This window comes from Anomalospiza imberbis, chromosome 22 (genome assembly GCF_031753505.1).
Source record: "Anomalospiza imberbis isolate Cuckoo-Finch-1a 21T00152 chromosome 22, ASM3175350v1, whole genome shotgun sequence".
Lineage (NCBI taxonomy): Eukaryota > Metazoa > Chordata > Aves > Passeriformes > Viduidae > Anomalospiza > Anomalospiza imberbis.
In genome coordinates, this window is record NC_089702.1 from 3,541,482 (window position 1) to 3,561,017 (window position 19,536).

The following is a 19,536-nucleotide window of genomic DNA, read 5'->3' on the forward strand; positions in this document are numbered from 1 at the left end:
GGCACACGGTTAGAACGCTGCCCGCCCACTGACCAATCAGAGGCCGCATCGCCCGTTCAAACCGGCCAGTCGGGAGGGAGAGCGGTGAGATGGACAGCAGGATTGACCAATAGAGAAGCGAGAGGGAGGGCGCCGAGGCTGCCCGTTTGGCGTTGGTGGTGGGACACGCTGGGACACACTGGGGCATACTGGGACACACTGGGGCATACTGGGGCATACTGGGATTCACTGGGACATACTGGGACATACATACTGGGATTCACTGGGGCATACTGGGGCATACTGGGGCATACTGGGACACACTGGGGCATACATACTGGGATTCACTGGGACATACTGGGGCATACTGGGACATACATACTGGGATTCACTGGGACATACTGGGGCATACTGGGGCATACTGGGATTCACTGGGACAAACTGGGACATACTGGGATTCACTGGGATTCACTGGGACACACTGGGATTCACTGGAACACACTGGGACACACTGGAATTCACTGGGACACACTGGGGCATACTGGGACATACTGGGATTCACTGGGACATACTGGGGCATACTGGGATTCACTGGGACACACTGGGACATACTGGGACATACTGGGATTCACTGGGACATACTGGGATTCACTGGGATATACTGGGGCATACTGGGATTCACTGGGACACACTGGGACATACTGGGATTCACTGGGACACACTGGGACACACTGGGACATACTGGGGCATACATACTGGGATTCACTGGGACATACTGGGGCATACTGGGACATACTGGGACATACTGGGACACACTGGGACACACACACTGGGACACACTGGAATTCACTGGGACACACTGGGATTCACTGGGACACACTGGGACATGCTGGGACACACTGGAATTCACTGGGACACACTGGGACTCACTGGGACATACTGGGACACGCTGGGACACACTGGGACACACTGGGACGTGCTGGGACACACTGGGACACTCTGGGACACACTGGGACGTGCTGGGACATACTGGGACACTCTGGGACATACTGGGACACACTGGGGCATACTGGGATTCACTGGGACACACTGGGACATACTGGGACACAGTGGGACACAGTGGGGCATACTGGAATGCACTGGGAAGCCCCGGACGCACACTGGAATGCACTGGACAGACCCTGTGAACGCTCTGGGGTGCTGCTACACACTGGGCAAGCCCTGGGGATTCACTGGGACCCATCGGACTGGGACACTGGACAGACCCTGGATACGCACTGGGATACACTGGGAATCACTGGGGTGCACTGGACAGACCCTGGACACGCACTGGGATACACTGGGAATCACTGGGGTGCACTGGACAGACCCTGGACACGCACTGGGATACACTGGGAATCACTGGGGTGCACTGGACAGACCCTGGACACGCACTGGGATACACTGGGAAGGCCTTGGGAACGTACAGGAATGCACTGAGCAAGACTTGGCCACCCACTGGGATGTACTGGGACCAAAACCCAGACCTCGCTGACATGGAGACCTGTGCCAGGGTGTCCCCTCCCAGTGACTGCCAATCCCCAGGGGACTGGAGCCCGCTCCCAGCCCCTCCAGTCCCTGTTCCCATTCCCGGGTGTGTCCCCTCAGCCCCTTGCTGCCATGTCCCCCCAGAACAAAGCACGGTGTCATAAAAACCAACATTTCTGTATCTTTATTTCTGGGTGATGACCGTGTTGGCTCCAGTGGGGGTAGGAGGCTGCAGGCACAGCCTAGCATTGCCCCATGGCACAGGGATCTGTGGGATGGCACAGCTGGGGCTGGGCATGGCACAGCCTGGCTGCAGACCCGCTGTCCCCTCGGTGCTCCGGCACAGCTCCGACGCCGCCCGCCCGTGGTGCTCCCAGGGACATTCCCCAGCCACACAGGCCTGGAGGAATGCCTGGAGCTCCTGCTTGAGCGTCGCCGTTGTCACCACATGTGGCGGTAAGGAAAAGCCACCTCGATGCAGAGCACGGCCAGCGGTGCGGAGCAGTTGTGCCGGTGGCCAGCCAGCAGCCGGCCCTCGCCCAGGGCAGCGGCCATGCCCTCGGCTGTGCCAGAGCTGCGCCAGCCCTGGCAATCCCACCGGCGGGCATGGCCACCCCGGGGCGTGGAGCCGTGCCAGGCTAGCTGGCGGGGCCTGTGGGTGGGGACGGGGTGAGAGGGGCTGGGGGTACCCTGGGGCACCCCTGTTCTTTTCTCCTGCGCTTCTGCAGGGAGGGAGCCAGCACAGACCCCCCCTCTCCAGCTCCCACACAGGGACATCCATTCAGGACCTGCCCACACTCACCAGAGGGGATCTGCCAGGACGTTGCGCCCGTTGAAGGAGTAGATGGGACCCTGCAGGGCAGCAGCAGACTGACCCCCAAAGAGGGAGCTCCAGGACTTGGCCAGCAGCTGCCCCTGTGGGCACGAGCCACGGTGCTGAGCCATGGGCCAGGGGAATGCCCTTGTCCCCAGCACGTGTGGGCAATAACCATCCTCCCGGTTCTGCCAGCTCCCCAGATCTCTGAGCGTGTCCCAGGGGCAGCAGGACTGCGTGGGCGTCCCCCACCCACCGCAGCTCACGGGGGCTGTGAGGCTTTGCCACCCCCAGCCCCCTGGGGACGGGGTACCTGCCTTCAGGTTGACGATGGGGAGGGTCCTGTCTGTCCGCTTGACGATGGACACCAGCTGCTGGGTGGGGGCTGACAGGAAGGCACGGAAGGTGCCGTAGAGCCCGGCCTCCTGTGACTGCCGGTAGCACTGCAGGTCAGCGCCCCGGATCCCGCTCATGTCACCCCACAGGGGCACGTTGAGGGCAGCCAGGCGGAGCTGGGGGTGGCAGGGAGGAATTGAGGTCTCTGCTCCCCTCTTCCCAGAGGGTGTGAGCCTCTGGCAGTGCTGGCCAGAATTTGGGGTCCCCTGGGCACCTCTCCCCCCTCTCCCATGACTGGCTGCTCATCCCCACCCTGGGGCCAGGCATTCCTTACAGATGGGATCCGTGGGGCCGTGGTGGTTGGCAGAATCTGGGGCAGACCTTGTTCCTCCTCCTTCTGGATCTGCAAAAACACAGCTCAGGTCAGTCTGGGGACACCCATCCGTGTGCCATGAGTGGGGGGCACCCTCCCCAGACCAACACAACCTCAGGCTCTGTTCATGCTGAGCTGGCACTGCCCTGCTGACATCCAGCCACATCCCTCCCAGCATGGCCAGACCCTCAGCAGGGCTCACCAGTGAGTCTGTTGAAGACTGCATGAGTGACAGTGTGTTGGGACCTCTTGGCTGCACCCTCTTCACCTCCTGGATGGAGACATGGAAGAAGGAGAGAACAGTCCTGTTGAGGTCTGTCCACTCCATCATGCAGAGGAGGGCTCTGTCCTCTTACAGGGACATGAGTGAAGCCAGCAGCTCCTGCACCCCTCACCTGGTACTGTGGGGTAGAAGCAGAAGGGTCATCACCAGCCAAGAATGACTTTGGATCCTCCAGCTGCTCAATGACACAAGCAGAGGGACAAGTTAGGGGGAATCCTCTCCTTCCTGGGCATCTGCTGCCCTAGTGCCAACCCCAGCCCTGGATCCTGCCCCCCCAGCCCTGCCAGGGACCCCACACGGTACCAGGAGGCGGCTCCAGCCAGTGGGGGTCCGGAGGAAGGCATTGCTCCCTTCCCGCACATAGACCAGGCTCCCCTCGGGCACAGCGCTGCTCGCCTTCACCATCAGCTCCTTGGACTTGAAAACCCACGTCTGGCGCTGGGGGAAGGCAGAGGGTGAGGGTCCTGCTGTGGGGTATGGGGCAGCTGGGGGGGTTTGCCCGGGGCCGCAGCCTGGACGCACCCGGAGATCAGCGCGGGAGTCCGATGGCTCTGTCTGAGGGACACCAGCATCTGGAGAGCCCAGAGACGGTGGGGGGTCACAAGGTGTCCCAGCATAGGGCCTGGATGCTCCCATGGGCACTGGCCCCACAGGGATGCGGTGGGAGTGGGTGGGAGAGCCAGCAGTGGTGCCAGGGACCCGTGCTGTCACGGTCCCAGCACCCAAGGAAGGCAGGCAAGACTTCAGGAAAGGTGTCTCCCAGGAGGCTGGAGCCCCCAAAACACCTGGGAAATGCCCTCACCTGATGGCCAGCTGCGGTCTGCGGGTGCCTGTGAGGGCAAACAGAGCCTGTGTCTGCTGCTGGGCACAGGGAGAGGGACACCCCTCCTGATGCACAGGGAGGGGACGGGGACACTCTTGGGGACAGCGAGGCCGTGGCTTACCGGCTGCTTGCAGGGTGGCTGGGCATGCACGGGGTGCACCCTCTGCAACCAAAGACAGGCAGGTTTGGGGGAGCCCTGGTGCTGTGCACGCTCACACGTGTGTGTGCTCTGGCACAGGCATGTGCACACCAGTGCTGGGCCTTACGTTGAGGTAGAGAAGACCTGGTGGGCCAGGGGGGCCGGGGGGCCCAGGGGGACCGGGGTTCCCGGGGGGACCTCGAAGACCCTGTGGTAGAGCAGTGTGGAGATTGAACTTGGCTGTTTTGGTGCTGCCTTTTAGGGGGGCAGCTCTGACACCCAACTGATGTCCCCCATGCTTCCCACTCCTGTCCCCTCCCAGGGCTGAATGTCCCTGGCTGGGGCAGCGCAGACACCGGCCAGGCAGGGACTCTCACATGGGGGATGATCGCTCCGTAAATCTCTGGTTCCTCTTTCCCATCCTGCAAAGGAAGAAGGAGAAGACTGAGACTTATCTCCATCCTCTCTCTCTCCATTTTCCATTCTCCCCCTCTCCTTCCTTCACCCCATCTGGGACTATGGGTCCTGTGGGGTTGCCAGTGGGGTGAACCATGTCCCCAAGGCTGGGCTGGGGTCCCTGGGCACCCCTTCCCCTGGCCACTCACCGTCTGGTACCTGTTGATGGACCCCCATGAGCCAGGCTGGCTGCCAGTGCTGGGGAAGGGGAGGTGCCCCGGTTTGCACCCGTGCTCTCCATAGCAGCACCCCTGGGTGAGCCGCAGAGAGAGGCAGGATTAGAGCCTGTGCTGAGGCTGGGGGGTGGGTCTGGGGTGTGCTGGGGATGTTTATGGGTGGCACAGGTGTGCACACGTGTGCCTCTGCGCGTGCCATGGTGTGTCTCCTCCCCCACCCTGTGCCCCGTGCCCCAGGGAGAGGTGAAGGGTGTTGGGGGAGCAAAGGCAGCACAGAGGGCTCAGGGGTGCACACTCAGGTGTGGGGATGGGACCCCCACACAGCTGCTGCTGGTGGCTACAAACCGGCTCTCCAGGGTCGCCCTTTTCTCCCTGGAAGGGAAATGAGAGGTCCTGTCAGTGCCCAGCTCTGGGGGTCCCCAGTCCTCCCGACCCCCCCAGGCAGTGCTGTGCCTCACAACCAGGGTACCACCCGCCATGGAGCTGTTTGGTCAGGGTGCCATGGCCAGTGCTGTGCCCATGCCCCCTCTCCAGGACTCCTGTCCATGGTGCCACTGCCCGGCTCACCTTGGGGCCTGGCAGCCCGCCCAATCCATGGTGTCCAGCGTGGCGTGAGTCACACTGCAAAGAGAGGATGTGTGGGGTGACACTGGGGTTCCCCCCCACCCAGGACCCACAGCCCGGGACCCCCTACTCACCCTGTAGTCCCCTGGTGGTCCTGGTGGCCCCATGGGACCGGGCATGCCCGGGGACCCCGGCTCTCCAGTCCGGCCAGGGCTCCCTGGCATGCCTGGCAGCCCATACTCGCCCTTCTCACCCTGAGGGCAGATGGCACAGGGTGGTGAGTGTGGAGTTGAGCCCCTGTGTTCCCCGTGCCCCTCAGTGGCAGGATTGGGGCAGTCCCGGGGCAGCCCTGGAGCACTCTGAGGGCTTGGTAATGGGGCTGCTTCCCCAGGGCAGGGCGAGGGTCTGGTGAGCCCAGGTAGCCCATCCCACTCCAGGGCCATGGACAGGCTGGGCTGGGACCCCCTTACCTTGGGTCCTGGGAATCCTGGCTCCCCACGGAGCCCTGGTTTGCCAGGGAGTGATGCAGATCCTGGGGGACCAGGGGGTCCTTCATGCCCAGGCACACCGGGGGGACCCTGAGGCCCTGGGAGTCCGGGTGCCCCAGGGGGTCCATCTGGTCCAGCTGAGCCTGGAGACCCTGGAAGTCCTTCAGCCCCAGGGAAACCAGGTGGCCCCACGGCTCCTGGAGGGCCTGGGGGTCCTGGCTTTCCCTCCCGCCCAGGAGCCCCCTGGGGGCCATCGTGGCCGGGGTAGCCGGGGGGTCCAGGCATGCCAGGTAGCCCGGGGGGACCTGGGGGTCCTGGATTTCCCACAGGGCTGGAGACTCCCAGCTGCTTGTCAGGTTGGAGAGAGGAGAGGGAGCAGAGTCAATGAGCTGCCATGTCGCATCCCCTGGTCCCCCTGCCCACCCGAACAGCCACATGTCCCAGTCCTCTCCACCCCCACCAGGGACGGACCCTGCGGCCAGCACCGGCATCACCTGTCCTTGTTCCTGCTCAGGTGCTCACCTCGTTCTCTGATCTCTCAGGAAGTGCAGCAGGCATGGGTCGGCCCCGGGCTCCCCAGGTGCCCGGGGGTCCCGGGGGTCCCGGTGGTCCCGGAGGACCCGGGGGGCCCCGAGGACCCTGGTGACCTGGCTGTCCTGGGCTGCCGGACTTCCCTCTCTCTCCTAAGAGTCCGGGCTGGCCTCTCTCTCCAGGGAACCCTCGGTCACCTTTCTCTCCCTGTTGGGGAAATTCAGAGCCTGGCTCCACCTTCTGGCACTTTCCTCCGTTGGAGCCCACCACGGGCACCTGCTCACTCCCTCCCTGGGGCCACCTGAGTCACTTCTCAACCCAGACCCCAAAATTAGAGTCCAAATCCTGATCAAAAAGGGTTTTGCACAGACAGAAGACCATCAGGATTTCGCACGGTGTGTCCCTCTGTGTCCCTGCGGGAGAACCGCCGCACCTTTGGGCCGGGAGGGCCGGGAGGGCCGGGGCGCACGGGGCAGACACAGCCGGAGATGTTGTGCACCTGGAGAGGGAGAGAGCAGCCATGAGCCGCGGGGCCGGAGCCCCGACTGACGGGTCCGACACGGGCGCCCTGCGCCCACCTCTCACCTGGAGGGCAGGGTCCGTCTCCGGGGCCGACGGGACCCGCCGGGGCAGCCCCTTCGCCGTCGTCTGTGCGGAGGAGAGGAGGGGCTGAGTGCGAGATCCCTGAGCACCATCCCCATTCCCCACTCCCACCGTCCCCATATCCCATCCCGCCCTGATAGCCCGTGACTTCCAGAGCCCTTTGTCCATCCCAGGCTGTCCCTGACACCTCCCCGGGGACCAGAACCCCTCCACCACCTGGATCTGCAGGAACTCCTCTTCCACTGCGCTTCCCTCAAAGATCTCCGGGGTGGCCGTGGGTCGGTGCTGCTTGGGACAGATAGGGACTACTCAGTGCAGAGTTCGGGGGGATCCTGGGGGGCAGGAAGGACCCTCCCCCAGTCGGGGCTGCCCTCAGCCCGGCGTGGGGGCCCAACCCCAGCGCAGCTGTGGGTCTGCCCCATGGGAGGAGACACTGGGAGCTGCCGTGACTTCTTTCCAATGGGGCAGAGGGAGCTGAGAGTTGAGCTGGGGGTTGGAGCAGGGCTCGGTGCCCAGGCTGGTGTGTGCAAGCAGGGCATGGATAAGGGGAAGGAGATAGCAAGGAGCGTGGCAGCAGCTGGGGAGTTTTGCGGGGGCTGGAGGAGATAGAGGGGCCCGCTGCCCAGGGAAAAAGCACCTGGCCTCGTGTGCGTGGTGGGGCACGGCCTGACCCCTTTGCTGCCCCCCTGGACAGTTGGTCCCGGCGTTTAGGGGCTGTTGCCAGAGGAGGTTTGCTCAGCAGCACCTTCCTCACGGGCTCCACGCTGGCGTCTGTGTCTGCAGGAGCAAAGGAGCGCTGGGATGGGAGGTGGCAGGGCTGGAGGGGGACCAGGGTGGCACAGCACTCCCAGTTCCCAGCGCCTGCCATGGCCACAGCAGTGCCACCAGCAGTGCTAGACCGTGGCACCCCATACATCACCCTCCACATTCCCCATCCATGCTGAGGTGCAGAAATGTGGGGTGCTGAGAAAGCCATGTCCCCATCCCGCCATGCCTACCTTCCTCCCCATCCAGGCTGGGGGGCATGGGGCTGGTGCCTGGATCCGGGGTGGTGTCCTCTGAGCCCAGGGAAAACCACTGGGCCGTGGCAGGGTGCAGGCACCTGGCCAGCACCGAGACGATGCAGAGGGTGCGGAGGAGTCGCAGCAGGCTGCTGGACCCCATTCCGCTGCCTCGGGGCCCGGCTGCCCAGGATGGGGGTCCTTGGCTCGTCCCACTCGCCTGCGCCGTCTGGTCCCGCCGCCCCGGCACGGCGCCCGCTGTTATCGGCGGCCCCCGACACGCCCCCTGCCCGCCCCGCACCCGCACCCACGGACCGCATCCGGCGGGTGCTGAGCACCCACGCAGCCCGGTCACCGTCTGTCCTGCCAGCCCAGGGAGAGGGGGAACCACAGGAAGGGAGCCAGGGTGAGGAGGAGATGCCAGAATGGATGCAAGGGAGGGCTGGGGAGGAGAAGCTGCCTGGAAATGGGGAGTAAATCCAGTGGAGGAGGGGGCTGGCTGAGGACAGAGGGCATTGGCTGCAGGTCCTCCCTGAGGTCTGTCCTGCTGCTGGCGTCTGGAGGCAGGAGGTATTGGAGTCCTGCTGCATCTGTGCAGGCACCGTGTCCCAAAGTACGTTCAAAGGGCCTGGGGTCTCACTGGTTTCATCAGAGCCACCCTCAGATGGGGGCTACAGCCCTCTCTGACCCCCAACCCCCTCCTGCTCCTGCCTCCTGCCTCCTGCCAGCTTGCAATGTCTCCCCAGGGCTGTGGCAGCTCCAGACCCTGCTGGGGTGTGTGGCTGAGGAGCAGCAGCCAGTGTGGGCCCCCACAGCCTCGGGAATCCCAAAGAGCTCCCCATCAAGGACTGGGGGCATGGGACTGTCCCAGGCAAGGACCTGGGCTACACTGAGCACCAAACACCAGCACTGAGCCCCTGCATGGCCTCAGAGCTGTGGTTGGGGTGGGGGCAGTACAACTGTGGGGGGCACCAGCCCAGCCCCACTCTATTTTACAGGATGGTGCTGGGACAGGGACCTGGAGGAGCAGTGCCTGGGCAGAGGTGAGGGAACGCTGTCCTCCCCTGCGTGCCCCACCGGCGCTGCCTCTGCCCGCAGACACAACAGTCTCCCTGGTGGGCACTCAGTGCTGCCAAGGCCTGATAAGGTGCCACAGTCAGAGCGGGACTGGGCACCTGTTTGGGTTTGGTCTCTGCTGGGACACTGAGTCAAGGCTGGTGCCTCTGCCCTGAGTCATGGCCACTGTGCAGCAGTGCCAGGCAGGGCAGAGGCTCAGAGTGTGATGATACTTTGTGGGGCCTGGGGCTGGGAGGTGTGGGGGACATAGACCCTGTTTGCCCCTGCCTTGCCTGAACTTGCTGATGCCCAACTCACCCGCACGGGAGAGAGAAGATGGTCTTGAGAGCCCTGGTGGCAATGCCACCAGTGCTGTCACTCAAGCCTCAAAATGCCAGTTTGAGCACTAGATGTACTCGCCTATGAGATGAATTCAGGGTTCTCAGCCCAGGCCCTGCATGACAGGCAGCTCTGCTCCTCTTGTCCCACCCACTGCACTGACCCCCACACCAGGGCCCCCCTGCCGTTTCCAAGACACCCGTGCCGTGCCCAAGACCCCGCTGCAGTGCCCACGATCCCCTCACCACATCCAGACAGGTCCCTCCAGTTGCCCCAAACCGGATGCTGACTGTGATGCCCCAGGGCGCAGCTCGGGGGTCACTAATCCCGGGTGATGCTCGGGGACTGTCCCGCGGGCACAGGGGTTGCTCCCCGCCGTCTCCGGGCTCCCGCCCTCTCCCGGTGCTGCGGAGACTAACGGGGCCGGGGTCCCAGGAGGCAGCCGAGGCTTCCGCCTGCTCCCGTTTTTCCCGAGTAGCCACTAGGTGCCGGCAGCCTTCAACCTATCCCGGGCTGTGCGGGGCGGGGGGCGCGGGGGGCCGCGGCTGCGGAACCGGGGACAGGTGGGCTCGGGGAGCCGGCGGGGCCGCCCTGGTCCGTCCCGGACACACCGGGGCCGAGCCGTTCGGGATGCTTCCATGTCAGCAGCACTTTTCTGCCCGCCGGGGCCCCTCACACCCGGCGCCCGGAGCCCACCCCAAGGGTCTTGGCCGCATTCCCCGCGCTGCAGCCGCACACGGTGTGACCCCCGTTCATCCCGGTTGTTCTCGGTACTGAGCAGGGGTGGAGGAGGCGGGTGATTTGGGTGGGTGGCACGGGGCCGGGGGCTCCGGGCCGGTTCTCCGTGCTGCCCGGCGCCGAGGTTGACCCGCCGGTGGCCTCGCTACTGAAGCCACCGGCGGTGCCGGTGCCGGTGTGGCCGCCGCCGGGGGGAGCGTCGCTGCCCGGTGGGCTCCCGGTGGCGACGGGGGCGGCCCCGCCGGTGGCCCCGGTGGCGGCGGCGGCGGGAGGTGTGGCCAGGGGCCGCATAAAGCCGCATAAAGCCGCCGCCGCCGCCCCGCGCCCGCCGCCAGCCGAGCGCCGCGGAGCGGGGCCGGAGCGGGGCCGCCATGCGCCCGGGGCCGGGGCTACCGGGGCTGCCGGTGCTGCCGGTGGTGCTGGCGCTGCTGGCGGCGGCGGCGCGGCCGGGCAGCGGCGAGGAGGCGATCCAGTGCCCGCCGTGCTCGGAGGAGCGGCTGGCGCGGTGCAAGGCTCCGCAGGGCTGCGCGGAGCTGGTGCGGGAGCCGGGCTGCGGGTGCTGCGCGACCTGCGCGCTGCCCCGCGGCACCGCCTGCGGCGTCTACACCGCGCGCTGCGGTGCGGGGCTGCGCTGCTACCCGCCCCGCGGCGAGCCCCGGCCCCTCCGCACCCTCATGCACGGCCAGGGCATCTGCACAGACCTGGCCGACGTCGAGGCCATCCAGGAGAGCCTCCAGCCCCCAGGTGAGGCGGCGGAGGGGCGGCAGAGGGTGGGTGCCCAGGGTGGGTACCCTGGGTGGGTGCCTGGGGTCCTTGTCCCTCACAGGGGCAGTGGCATAACCCCTGTTGGCACCAACCCACTCCCTGCTCCCTCGGCAAGAGCTGTGGCCACAGGATTGGACTCATCAGGGACCTTCCCATACTTAGAGGGAGCTGATAAAAATGATGAAGAGTGACTTCTACACGGATAAATTGTGACAGGGCAAAGGGGAAGGATTTTAAACTAAAAAGGGAAGATTTAGATTAGATGTTAGGAGGAGATTCCTCTCTGTGAGAGTGCTGAGGCTCTGGCACAGGTTGCCTGGAATATTTCTGAATGCCCCATCCCTGGAAGTGTTCAAGGCCAGGTGGGATAAGGTTTGGAGCAACCTCGTCTGGTGGAAAGTGTCCCTGCCCATGGCAGGAGGGTGGAGCTGGGTGGTCTTTAAGGTCCCTTCCAGCCCAAACAATTCCATGACTCTAAGAGGCAGGAGGGATGGGACAGCGCAGGATGGGAATGCAGGGAGCATATTCCAGGGAGGGAGCAGAGATAGGCTGCAGGAGACCTGGTACAAGTGGCTCACATTTGTGCCATCCTTACCCACCGTGGCCACAGCAGTGTCGCAGCCACTGGCACCACATGTGCTGGAGAGGTGAACCTTCACCTGCTGTGCCCTGGCTGCAACGTGGCCCGCGAGCACCTGCAGCCCTTGGGGATACATCCCAGCTGCCAGGGAAGCTCCCGTTGCACAGTGACCCCTGGGATGCTGCCGGCAGATCTGGCTGCACTGCCAGGGGGAAACAGGAAAGAGGCCACGGGGCACCTGCTTCCCTCCAGGCTGGTCCAGCCGGGTGCTGTGTGGGAGCTGTGTCTGTCCGTGCCAGGCAGGGCAGCGGGGTGCAGGCAGGGCCAGGCTGGAGGAGCTGCTGCTGGGGTGCTCTGTCTGCCTTGCAGGTGGTGATAGTGGCCCTCTGCCACGCCCCTGGTGCTCGGGAAGGATCTGGGGTCTGAGACTGGAGCCGGCAGTGGGAACCCACCCCAGAGCTGTGCAGGTCACACCATGGCAATGAGGCTGCTCCCAGGGAATGAGTGTGGGGACCTGGTCCATTCATGGTCCCCCTTTCCCATCCTGCAGGCTGTGACCAGGACCATGTCCCCTGAAGCTGGGGAGTATCATCCCAAAACAATCTACAGGCTGGTCTGGCCTGACCCTAGGTCCCCACAAAGGGTCACTTGGAGCTCCCTGAAGGGCAGAAGGGACTGGAGCAATATTTATCCCTGCCCATCTGGGGGGCTGGATGCCAGTTCCACTCCCTCCTTGCATGTCTGATCCATGGCAGCTCCTCTGGCGTCCCCGCTGTGATGAGTGCCGTTGGTGGATAGGCCCCTTTAGCCACCCCCCTGCTGGGACAGGAGCTGGCTGGGAGTGCTTGGAGCCCCCCTGTCCTGCCTGTCTGTCCTCATCCCACATCCTGCAGGAGCTGTCTGGGCTCCCTGGCCCCGGGCTGCACCGTTCTGCCAAGCCCTGTTGGTTTTGGCCGTGCCCTGTGTAATGCAACATTTTTTCCCAGAGCCTTTAGGAAACAGACTTGCATTTTTTCCCTTCCTTCCCGCGGTGTTTTGGCTTGGCTGGGGATGGGTGGGTGGCTATGGGAGATGGGTCGCCCGCCGGGCACTGTGCTAGCCAGCAGCGTCACAGGCAGCAGGATGGGCGAGAAGGCAGTAGGAGCCCCTGTGTCCCAGACAGCCCACCAGGATATGGGGATGTGGGCAGGACACCCGCAGCAAATTGCTCGATGCAGTCCCAGTGGTCCATCCCCCCGTGGGTCCCTGACCTGTTCTGCAGCCTGGGGACAGTGGGAGTGTGGGGCTGGGGGCTGCAGGCTCCCCTGCTCCCGCCCTGCCTGGCACAGCGAGGGCACCCTGGCATGGCCAAGTGCCTCTGATGCTTCCCCTCGGGATCAGCAGAAGGGAATTAAATGCCTGTTCAGGGGCAGGGGTGTACGGAGCAGGTGCCCCCGGCTGCGCCCGCGGCCCCGGGGCCGAGCGGGTGCCGGCGGCTGGGAAGCGGTTAATGCGCAGTTTGTACAGTAAATATTTTGTCTGGGGGCTCTGTCCGGGGGGCTCCGCATTCCAGGGAAGAGGCTGGGATCAGGGGGCTGGGCTGAGGCTGAGCTTTCTGAACAGTTAGGCATAGCTCCCGGCTCCATAGCCAGGAAGAGGCTCTCTGCTCACCCGGGACCTGTGGCACCCACAGGACGTGACTCTTAGGAGGTGAGGGAGCAGTGGCTGCTTGCCTGATTGGAGACTGTCTTCCATGGCAGTGGGTCTGGGCACCTTGTGCTGGACCCTGTCCCTGCCACCCACTCCTGGCCCTGCCACCCACTCCTGGCCCTGCCAGCTCACAGCTGGCTTTGGGATCCCACTCCTTGGCCAAAGCCCTGTGCAGGGGCCGGCTCCAGAAGGTCCCAGCCCTGGCTTTCCATCACAGCTGGTGGGTGGTGGTGGCTGAGCCCATGTGTGGCAGCCAGGAGGAGGTGAGGACATATTCCCCTGCACACATGATGAGTGATTTAGTGTTGGGTAAATGATTGTCTGGGAAAACCTGACCTATGGGAGCTGTGCTCATCCCGTGTGGTCTATAAGCTGGGACAGATCCTGCTTCCTTTCTGTGTGCAGTGACTGGGAGGAATGGTGGTGGCTGAGCCATGGCTGGACAGTGCACAGGCAGGGAGGACAGGCTGGGTTCTGCCAGTCGAGGCTCAGCCATGTCCCGTCTGTCCTCTAGGGTGGGGGGCTCATCCACGCTTGGGTTTCTCCAGGCTGGGTGCTGCTCCTGGCAAGGTTCTGGTCCCTCTGGGGAATCACCTGCATCTGCACTCCTTGCTCCCTCTGCTGCTTCCTGACCTCCCCTCCCTCGGTCCCACATTGGGCACTGAGGTGGGAGGTGCTCAGCCGTGTTTGAGCACGGCACTGTGTCCCGGCGTGGGGATGGGCCAAGCTCCCAGCTGGCATCCCAGGCCAAGGGGCAGTAGGTGCCTGGGCCTGCACCCTTGCCACCCCCTTCCTTGCCTCCCCACGTTCTGCCAGAGCCAGCACTTGGCAAAAAGAGCACGGCCCTCCCAGTGCTGGTGCCTGCCAAGTCCAGAGCCCAGGAAGCCAAGAGCCAGCACTGCCACGGTCCTGCCAGGACCACCCACAGGTGACACTGGGGACACTGGACAGGGACATGGAGGGTGCTGGGGCTCACTGTGGCTTGTGCCATGTTGGCCACAGACATGTGGATGTCCCTTCTGCACTTTGAGGGGTATGAGGTCCTTGGTACCGGGGCTGGTGGCACAAGGGGGAGAGGGGCTGGAGCTGTGGGGGCCAGTGACACTTGTCTGTCCCCATGGACACACACACGAGGTCCCAGGGCTTTGCTGTCTGCCCCAGGCTCTGCTCCCACGGGATCCGCGCGGTGGAGCCGGAGCCCTTCACCGCTCCCTCGGGCTCAGCGCTGTGAATCTGAAATTCGGCACGTGACCAACCTCATTTGCAGCTCCCGTTAATTGAAGGCGATGCTGAATGACTCGTTTGTGTCCCCTGTCCACAGGCGGGCAGGACTCCTCCTCCTCCCGGGACAGGAGGCTGTTTTATGTGTCCAGCGAGGTCAACCCCCCTTCCCATCCCCTTGGCACCCACTTCCTTTCCAAAGTGAGCAGAGAGGCTTTCCTTGGCCAAATCGGGACCCCCCCTACCCTCCATCCCTCCAGGGTGCCCATGCATAAGTGGCAGATTGGGTGGCATCAGGGCAGTGTGGGGTGTGGCAGCTCTGGGCTCCACACACGTTGCTTTTCCCAAGTCTTTGTGCTGAGGATGAGTTTTCTGGTCCAGTCGGATTTCCAGGGAGGCGAGAGGTTCCCTGAGCTGCTGTGTGTCACTTAGCAGGGGGACAGTAACCCCGAGGGCAGCAGCGATCCGCGTGGCAGGGAGGGATGCTGGAGCTGCCGTGAAAGCCGGGAACCGCGGATCCCGAGCGCTGTCAGGAGCCGCCTCGCTGCCCGGAGGCACCGGCGTTTCATGTGACCTTATGAAAATGTTATTGGCATCTGGTTTTATTTAAGCCGGGAGATTTGATGCTCTGGAGGCAGCTGGCGGGGGGAGGAGGGGGGTTTGGCTGTGCTGGCGATCGGTGAGGGCTTCCCCTGCAGGGGCAGCGCCGGTGCCTCCCGGTCCTGCCTTTCCATGGCCTGGGAGCAGCGCATGGAGGTGCAGGAACTTTGGCATGGTGGTTCCCACCGGTGCCAAATCTGCCCAGCTCTTCCTGTGTGTCTTCCCGCAGGGATACAGGGGAGGCAAGGAGCATCCTTGCCAGAAGCCCCGAGCACCCGGCGGGGCTCTGCCACCAGCGTCCCCATTGCGCCACAGCCTCATGGTTGGTGCCGCCGGGGCTGGCGCTGGCACTGCTCTGTGCAGGGTCCTGGAGACTTTGGGTTCGTGTTTCAAATTTCAAGGGCATGAGCTATTTCCTGGAAAAAATGGACAGATTAAGCAAAAAGCAAATAACACCCACGAGGGAGGGGGCTTTGATTGGGGCTTTGCTCTGGACTTTACCCGGGCCCCCAGGAGCTGGGCCAGGAGCCCTGCACTGCAGAGACCGTGGCAAGAGGTGCCAGTGGGAGATCAGGACTGGGATGCCTTGGGGATACAGTGGGCAGGAAGCTGTGGATCTGACCCCTCTGCTTACCTGTGGGAAGGGCCAGTGCCAGGCGTCACCCAGCAGCCCCTGTCCTCGCACTCTGAGCCCCTGGGTGTGAGCCTCGACAGTGACCACCCCCTGCCTGGTTTGGGAAGGTTTTCCCTGCTGCCATCTGCAATATTGATTCCTTTAAGCCCAAACCCACGATAACCTCAGCCACTTCCCTGCACAACCCAGGTGGACTGGGGGGCAAAACACTGCCTGGGCTGTGCCTGACGCAGCTGTGAGCACAGGAGGAACCCTGGCTCCTGGGGTGTCCCCCCTCCACAGAGTCTTCACGGGCCCCAAACCAGAGGAACCGGCAGCTCTTTAAAAAGTAAAATCATGGCGAGCACTCGTCTCATGACGCTCTGTCCAGCTGCCAACATCTGGGCCGGCAGCTTGGCTGCGCTCCTGGCGCAGGCGGGGATGCCAAGTGCCGCCTTTTGGGATTGGCCCCGTGGGAGATTAACTTTCTTATTCCAGGAATTTCTTCTTTCATGTCTTGGCGAGGGCCATTCCCCGCAGCAGAGCACGGCTCCACTCCTGGCTGTGGCGCCCGGTGCCGCCCCAGGCCTGGCGGGGGCTCAGCACCGCCCCGGTGCCTGCCACTGCAGCTCCTAGAGGCAGATTTTGGGGGGCACCAGGAGCTCGTTATCCCAGAGTCAGCTTCCAGGCTTGTAGCTCCAGTGCTGTGGGTGAGCACCTCGTGCCTGGTGACACGTGGCTGGCAAGGGCACAACCAGACCCAGCACACTGGAGCCACTGCCCAGCACTCACAGCAGGCATTTGTGACCCTAAAATAACAGACACACGGCAACAAGTTGTTAGTTGTGGCTAATGAGTAGGAAAAACTCCCAGGAGTCTTTCCCACTGCTGCAGGGAGCTCAGCCCAGTGCAGTGGCAGGGGTAGGATGGACCCAGGGCTGTGAGTGACACCTGTGGAGACCAGAGACGGTAATGTGGAGAAATTGTGCCAGAAACCACTACATGTTGTTCCTCAGGGTGCAAGTGGCACTGTGGAGACTGGGGCACCGTGGGGGTTCTGCCACCCTCAGGGCTGCCCTGTGGCACTGAGCCCGCTTGGTCTGTGTCTCTGCAGAGAAGGAGGAGATCGACCACCCCAACAACAGCTTCAGCCCCTGCAGCATCCACGACCGCAAGTGCCTGCAGAAGCAGCAGGCGAAGAGGGTCAACAACGGCAACAAGATGCGCAGCAGCGGGAGCCCTCACCACCGCGAGGACACGCGGGTCATGGTGAGCACCAGGGGGGCTGAGGAGGGCAGGGTGGGTGCTCCAGGGTCGGCGTTCTGGGGCTCTGGGCCAGGAGCACGTGCCAGCCCTGCGACCAGCTCAGCCCCCTCTTTCCCCAGGCACAGGGCTCGTGCCAGAGCGAGTTGCACCGGGCGCTGGAGAGGCTGGCGGCCTCGCAGACCCGGACGCACGAGGACCTCTATGTCATCCCCATCCCCAACTGCGACCGCAACGGCAACTTCCACCCCAAGCAGGTAGGATGGGCTCTGACCTATCACGGGGGACTGGGGGGGGCTTTCTGTAGAGCCAGGGTGAGACTGGGAGGGGGACGTGGATGGAGAGGACAGTGACAAAGCATGGCAGAGCCTGCCTGGCTCCTGGCTTTGGTGGGAATCACCCTTTGGGTGCTAGGGGCCCTTTACAAAAATCCCAGGTGGGATGGGCGTAGTAAAATCCCAAAGAGAGCTCCTGGTTGCCGGGCAGCTCGTGGGAATGGCCATGGGGTCCAGGCTGGGTGTCCTTGACCGAAGCCATTCCCACAGTGTCACCCGGCGCTGGACGGGCAGCGGGGCAAGTGCTGGTGTGTGGACCGCAAGACGGGGGTGAAGCTGCCGGGCTTCCTGGAGCTGAAAGGGGACTTGGACTGTCACCAGCTGGCGGACAGCATGTGAGCGTGACCGCGGTGGCCCCGCGCCGTGCAGGGCCAGGACCCCCGCCGGGGCTGCCTAGGAGAGAAGGAGAGGGGACGTGACTGCTGAGCAGTGCCCTGGTGCCGGGGCATCGCACCGCGCTCCGCGCCGCGGGCTGCCCGCGGCACCGCCATGACCACTATCAGCCCCCGCCAGGGATCGCGGCGTGCACCAGCCGCACCTCCATCCCACACGGACACAGCTCGGACGATGCTGCCCCGGGACTGGGGTCGGGCTGCCTGGGTGGAGAGGGTGGGGGGCACCCTTGATGCTGCTGCTGCTGCCCTGTGGTACCCCCGGTTTTCAGCCTGGCCCCGCAGGCAACCTCGGACACCTGGCACCTCGGGGGGTGCGGTGGCAGCACTGCATTTGCAGCTCAGTGCCCTCCATGCCAGACCTCTGCACGGGCAGCAGCAGAAGTGCCTCATCCTGCCCTCCCTGGTGGCGAGAGGCTGCCCAGGCATGGACTGGGGGCCCTGGAGAGACACCCCCCGCCTGCATCCCACCCTGAGTGTGTGTGTGTGAAGGGCAGTGTGGCCACTCAGAGCAATAAGAGACCTTCCCCCTCCCTGCTGCAGCCCTCCAGCCCCGCAGCCCGGGACCTCCTCCCCACGGCCCAGCCCCATCCCACTCCCTGCCATCCATCCTGTCTCCCCTTCCTCCATCCTGGGGTGAGGGGGTCAGAATCCCCAGGCAAGCATCATTGAGGGGAAGGTGGAGGGGTGAGGAATGCCCAGGAAACACATCCCAGGGGGAAGAGCTTCTTTTGGTTTGAGTTTTTTCTTTCTTCCCCAAATTTTTTAGTATTTAGGAAATGTTGTTGGTGAGATCGAATAAGTGACTGTGTGGCCTCGAGGCTGGAATTCTCCATCCCCAGGGACCAGGGCACGGCGGTGATGGCTCCTGTCTTCTCTTCTTGGCCAATGTGGCAAAACTGGGATGGATTCTGGAATGTCTCCATGATGGGATCTGCAGATTTCACCAGCACAATGGTCTCTGTGAACATTGTCACTGGTTGTGTACCTAGTTTTTCTTCTGCTGAGAAATTGTCACTGGTTTTGTACCTGGTTTTTCTTCAAGCTGGGATGGAAATTTTTCACATAAAAATGCCATGGGGAAGTGTGCCAAAGACAGAGGGGACTTCCCCAATCCCCTCCTGACCCACCCTCTGGCTCCATGGCCTCAGTGGTAGGTTTTGGTTTTCCATGTGGATTTGTCCTGTCCAAGGCCCCCCGATGGGAACGAAGCGTTTCAGTTTTAGTGAAACACCCTCTGCCCTCCTGATCCCCTGCCTGCCCTGGCTGCCCGTGGCCCTGCTCACACACGACTTCTAAACGGAATCAATTTACCAGGATGGTCCTCGGTGGGGAGGGGGATCCCTGCCCCTGCCACCCCTCAGCCCCTCAGAGCCACCGCACCAAGGAAGGGATTCCCGGGGCCAGTCCCAGTGCCAGTCCCCTGCGGCAGCACCACAGCAGGACACAGTGCAGTGGCAGCGCCAGCCCGGTGGCCTCGGCCACTCGGCCACTCCCCGTGTACACCAGGGCGGGTCCAGCAGGGCCTTTCCTGGTTTGGGGGTTCCTGGCAATGCCGATGCACCAGGGCACCTTCTGTGTCCTGCTCCGAGGGCTCCAGCGTCTCGTAGCGTCTCTCCTGTAGTTTAGGGCTGTATTTACACACGACCATGTACCAGTGTCCCCCACCCCCAGCGCGTCCCCTGGAGCCCAAGGGGTCCCTGTCCGTCCCTCCCCGGCCAAGCCTGTCCCATCAGATTCCTGTGTAGCACCGACCTTTTACAGTACACTTGAACCTTTGTATCTTCAAAAAAGGTAATTACTGTATTTAATTTCCCGTTATTTGATGTGTTTCTATTGAGTGTGTTTCATC

At 63.6% G+C, this 19,536-nt stretch overlaps 2 protein-coding genes across 3 annotated transcripts; one reads left to right on the plus strand and one right to left on the minus strand.

Annotated features, from left to right (window-relative positions):
- Window positions 1-1,946: 1,946 nt before the first annotated feature.
- LOC137487086 (collagen alpha-1(XVIII) chain-like) lies at window positions 1,947-8,284 on the minus strand. The gene is made up of 23 exons (XM_068212725.1): window positions 8,091-8,284; window positions 7,730-7,869; window positions 7,309-7,377; window positions 7,075-7,137; window positions 6,923-6,988; window positions 6,481-6,696; window positions 5,941-6,303; window positions 5,605-5,724; window positions 5,474-5,527; window positions 5,252-5,278; window positions 4,880-4,981; window positions 4,652-4,696; window positions 4,402-4,482; window positions 4,257-4,298; window positions 4,115-4,142; window positions 3,835-3,884; window positions 3,616-3,750; window positions 3,425-3,487; window positions 3,232-3,300; window positions 2,991-3,053; window positions 2,638-2,832; window positions 2,309-2,421; window positions 1,947-2,158 (listed from the first exon to the last, which is right to left on the minus strand). The coding sequence occupies exons 1-23, from the start codon at window positions 8,254-8,256 to the stop codon at window positions 1,948-1,950; spliced, it is 2,481 nt and encodes an 826-aa protein (XP_068068826.1). The 5' UTR covers window positions 8,257-8,284; the 3' UTR covers window position 1,947.
- A 2,256-nt stretch (window positions 8,285-10,540) lies between these two features.
- On the plus strand, window positions 10,541-17,735 carry IGFBP4 (insulin like growth factor binding protein 4). 2 transcript variants are annotated; one of them, XM_068212123.1, is made up of 4 exons: window positions 10,541-10,970; window positions 16,809-16,963; window positions 17,086-17,214; window positions 17,503-17,735. In XM_068212123.1, exons 1-4 carry the CDS (start codon window positions 10,598-10,600, stop codon window positions 17,629-17,631), a joined length of 786 nt encoding a protein of 261 aa, XP_068068224.1. In that variant the 5' UTR covers window positions 10,541-10,597; the 3' UTR covers window positions 17,632-17,735. The 2 variants fall into 2 exon arrangements, with proteins under 2 accessions (XP_068068224.1, XP_068068223.1); XM_068212122.1 differs by having other exon boundaries at window positions 10,551-10,970; window positions 17,080-17,214.
- The last annotated feature ends 1,801 nt before the right edge of the window (window positions 17,736-19,536 follow it).

What these genes read in the sequence shown, in the direction of transcription:
- LOC137487086 (XM_068212725.1), bottom strand. Translation starts at nt 8,256, where the DNA reads ATGGGGTCCAGCAGCCTGCTGCGACTCCTCCGCACCCTCTGCATCGTC. An exon ending in AGGGCGACCCTGGAGAGCCG is followed by an intron (nt 4,982 to 5,251) that starts GTTTGTAGCCAC and finishes CGGCTCACCCAG; the next exon opens with GGGTGCTGCTATGGAGAGCA. An exon ending in AGTCTTCAACAGACTCACTG is followed by an intron (nt 3,054 to 3,231) that starts GTGAGCCCTGCT and finishes TTGCAGATCCAG; the next exon opens with AAGGAGGAGGAACAAGGTCT.
- IGFBP4 (XM_068212122.1), top strand. Translation starts at nt 10,598, where the DNA reads ATGCGCCCGGGGCCGGGGCTACCGGGGCTGCCGGTGCTGCCGGTGGTG. An exon ending in GGAGAGCCTCCAGCCCCCAG is followed by an intron (nt 10,971 to 16,808) that starts GTGAGGCGGCGG and finishes GTGTCTCTGCAG; the next exon opens with AGAAGGAGGAGATCGACCAC. An exon ending in GCAACTTCCACCCCAAGCAG is followed by an intron (nt 17,215 to 17,502) that starts GTAGGATGGGCT and finishes CCATTCCCACAG; the next exon opens with TGTCACCCGGCGCTGGACGG.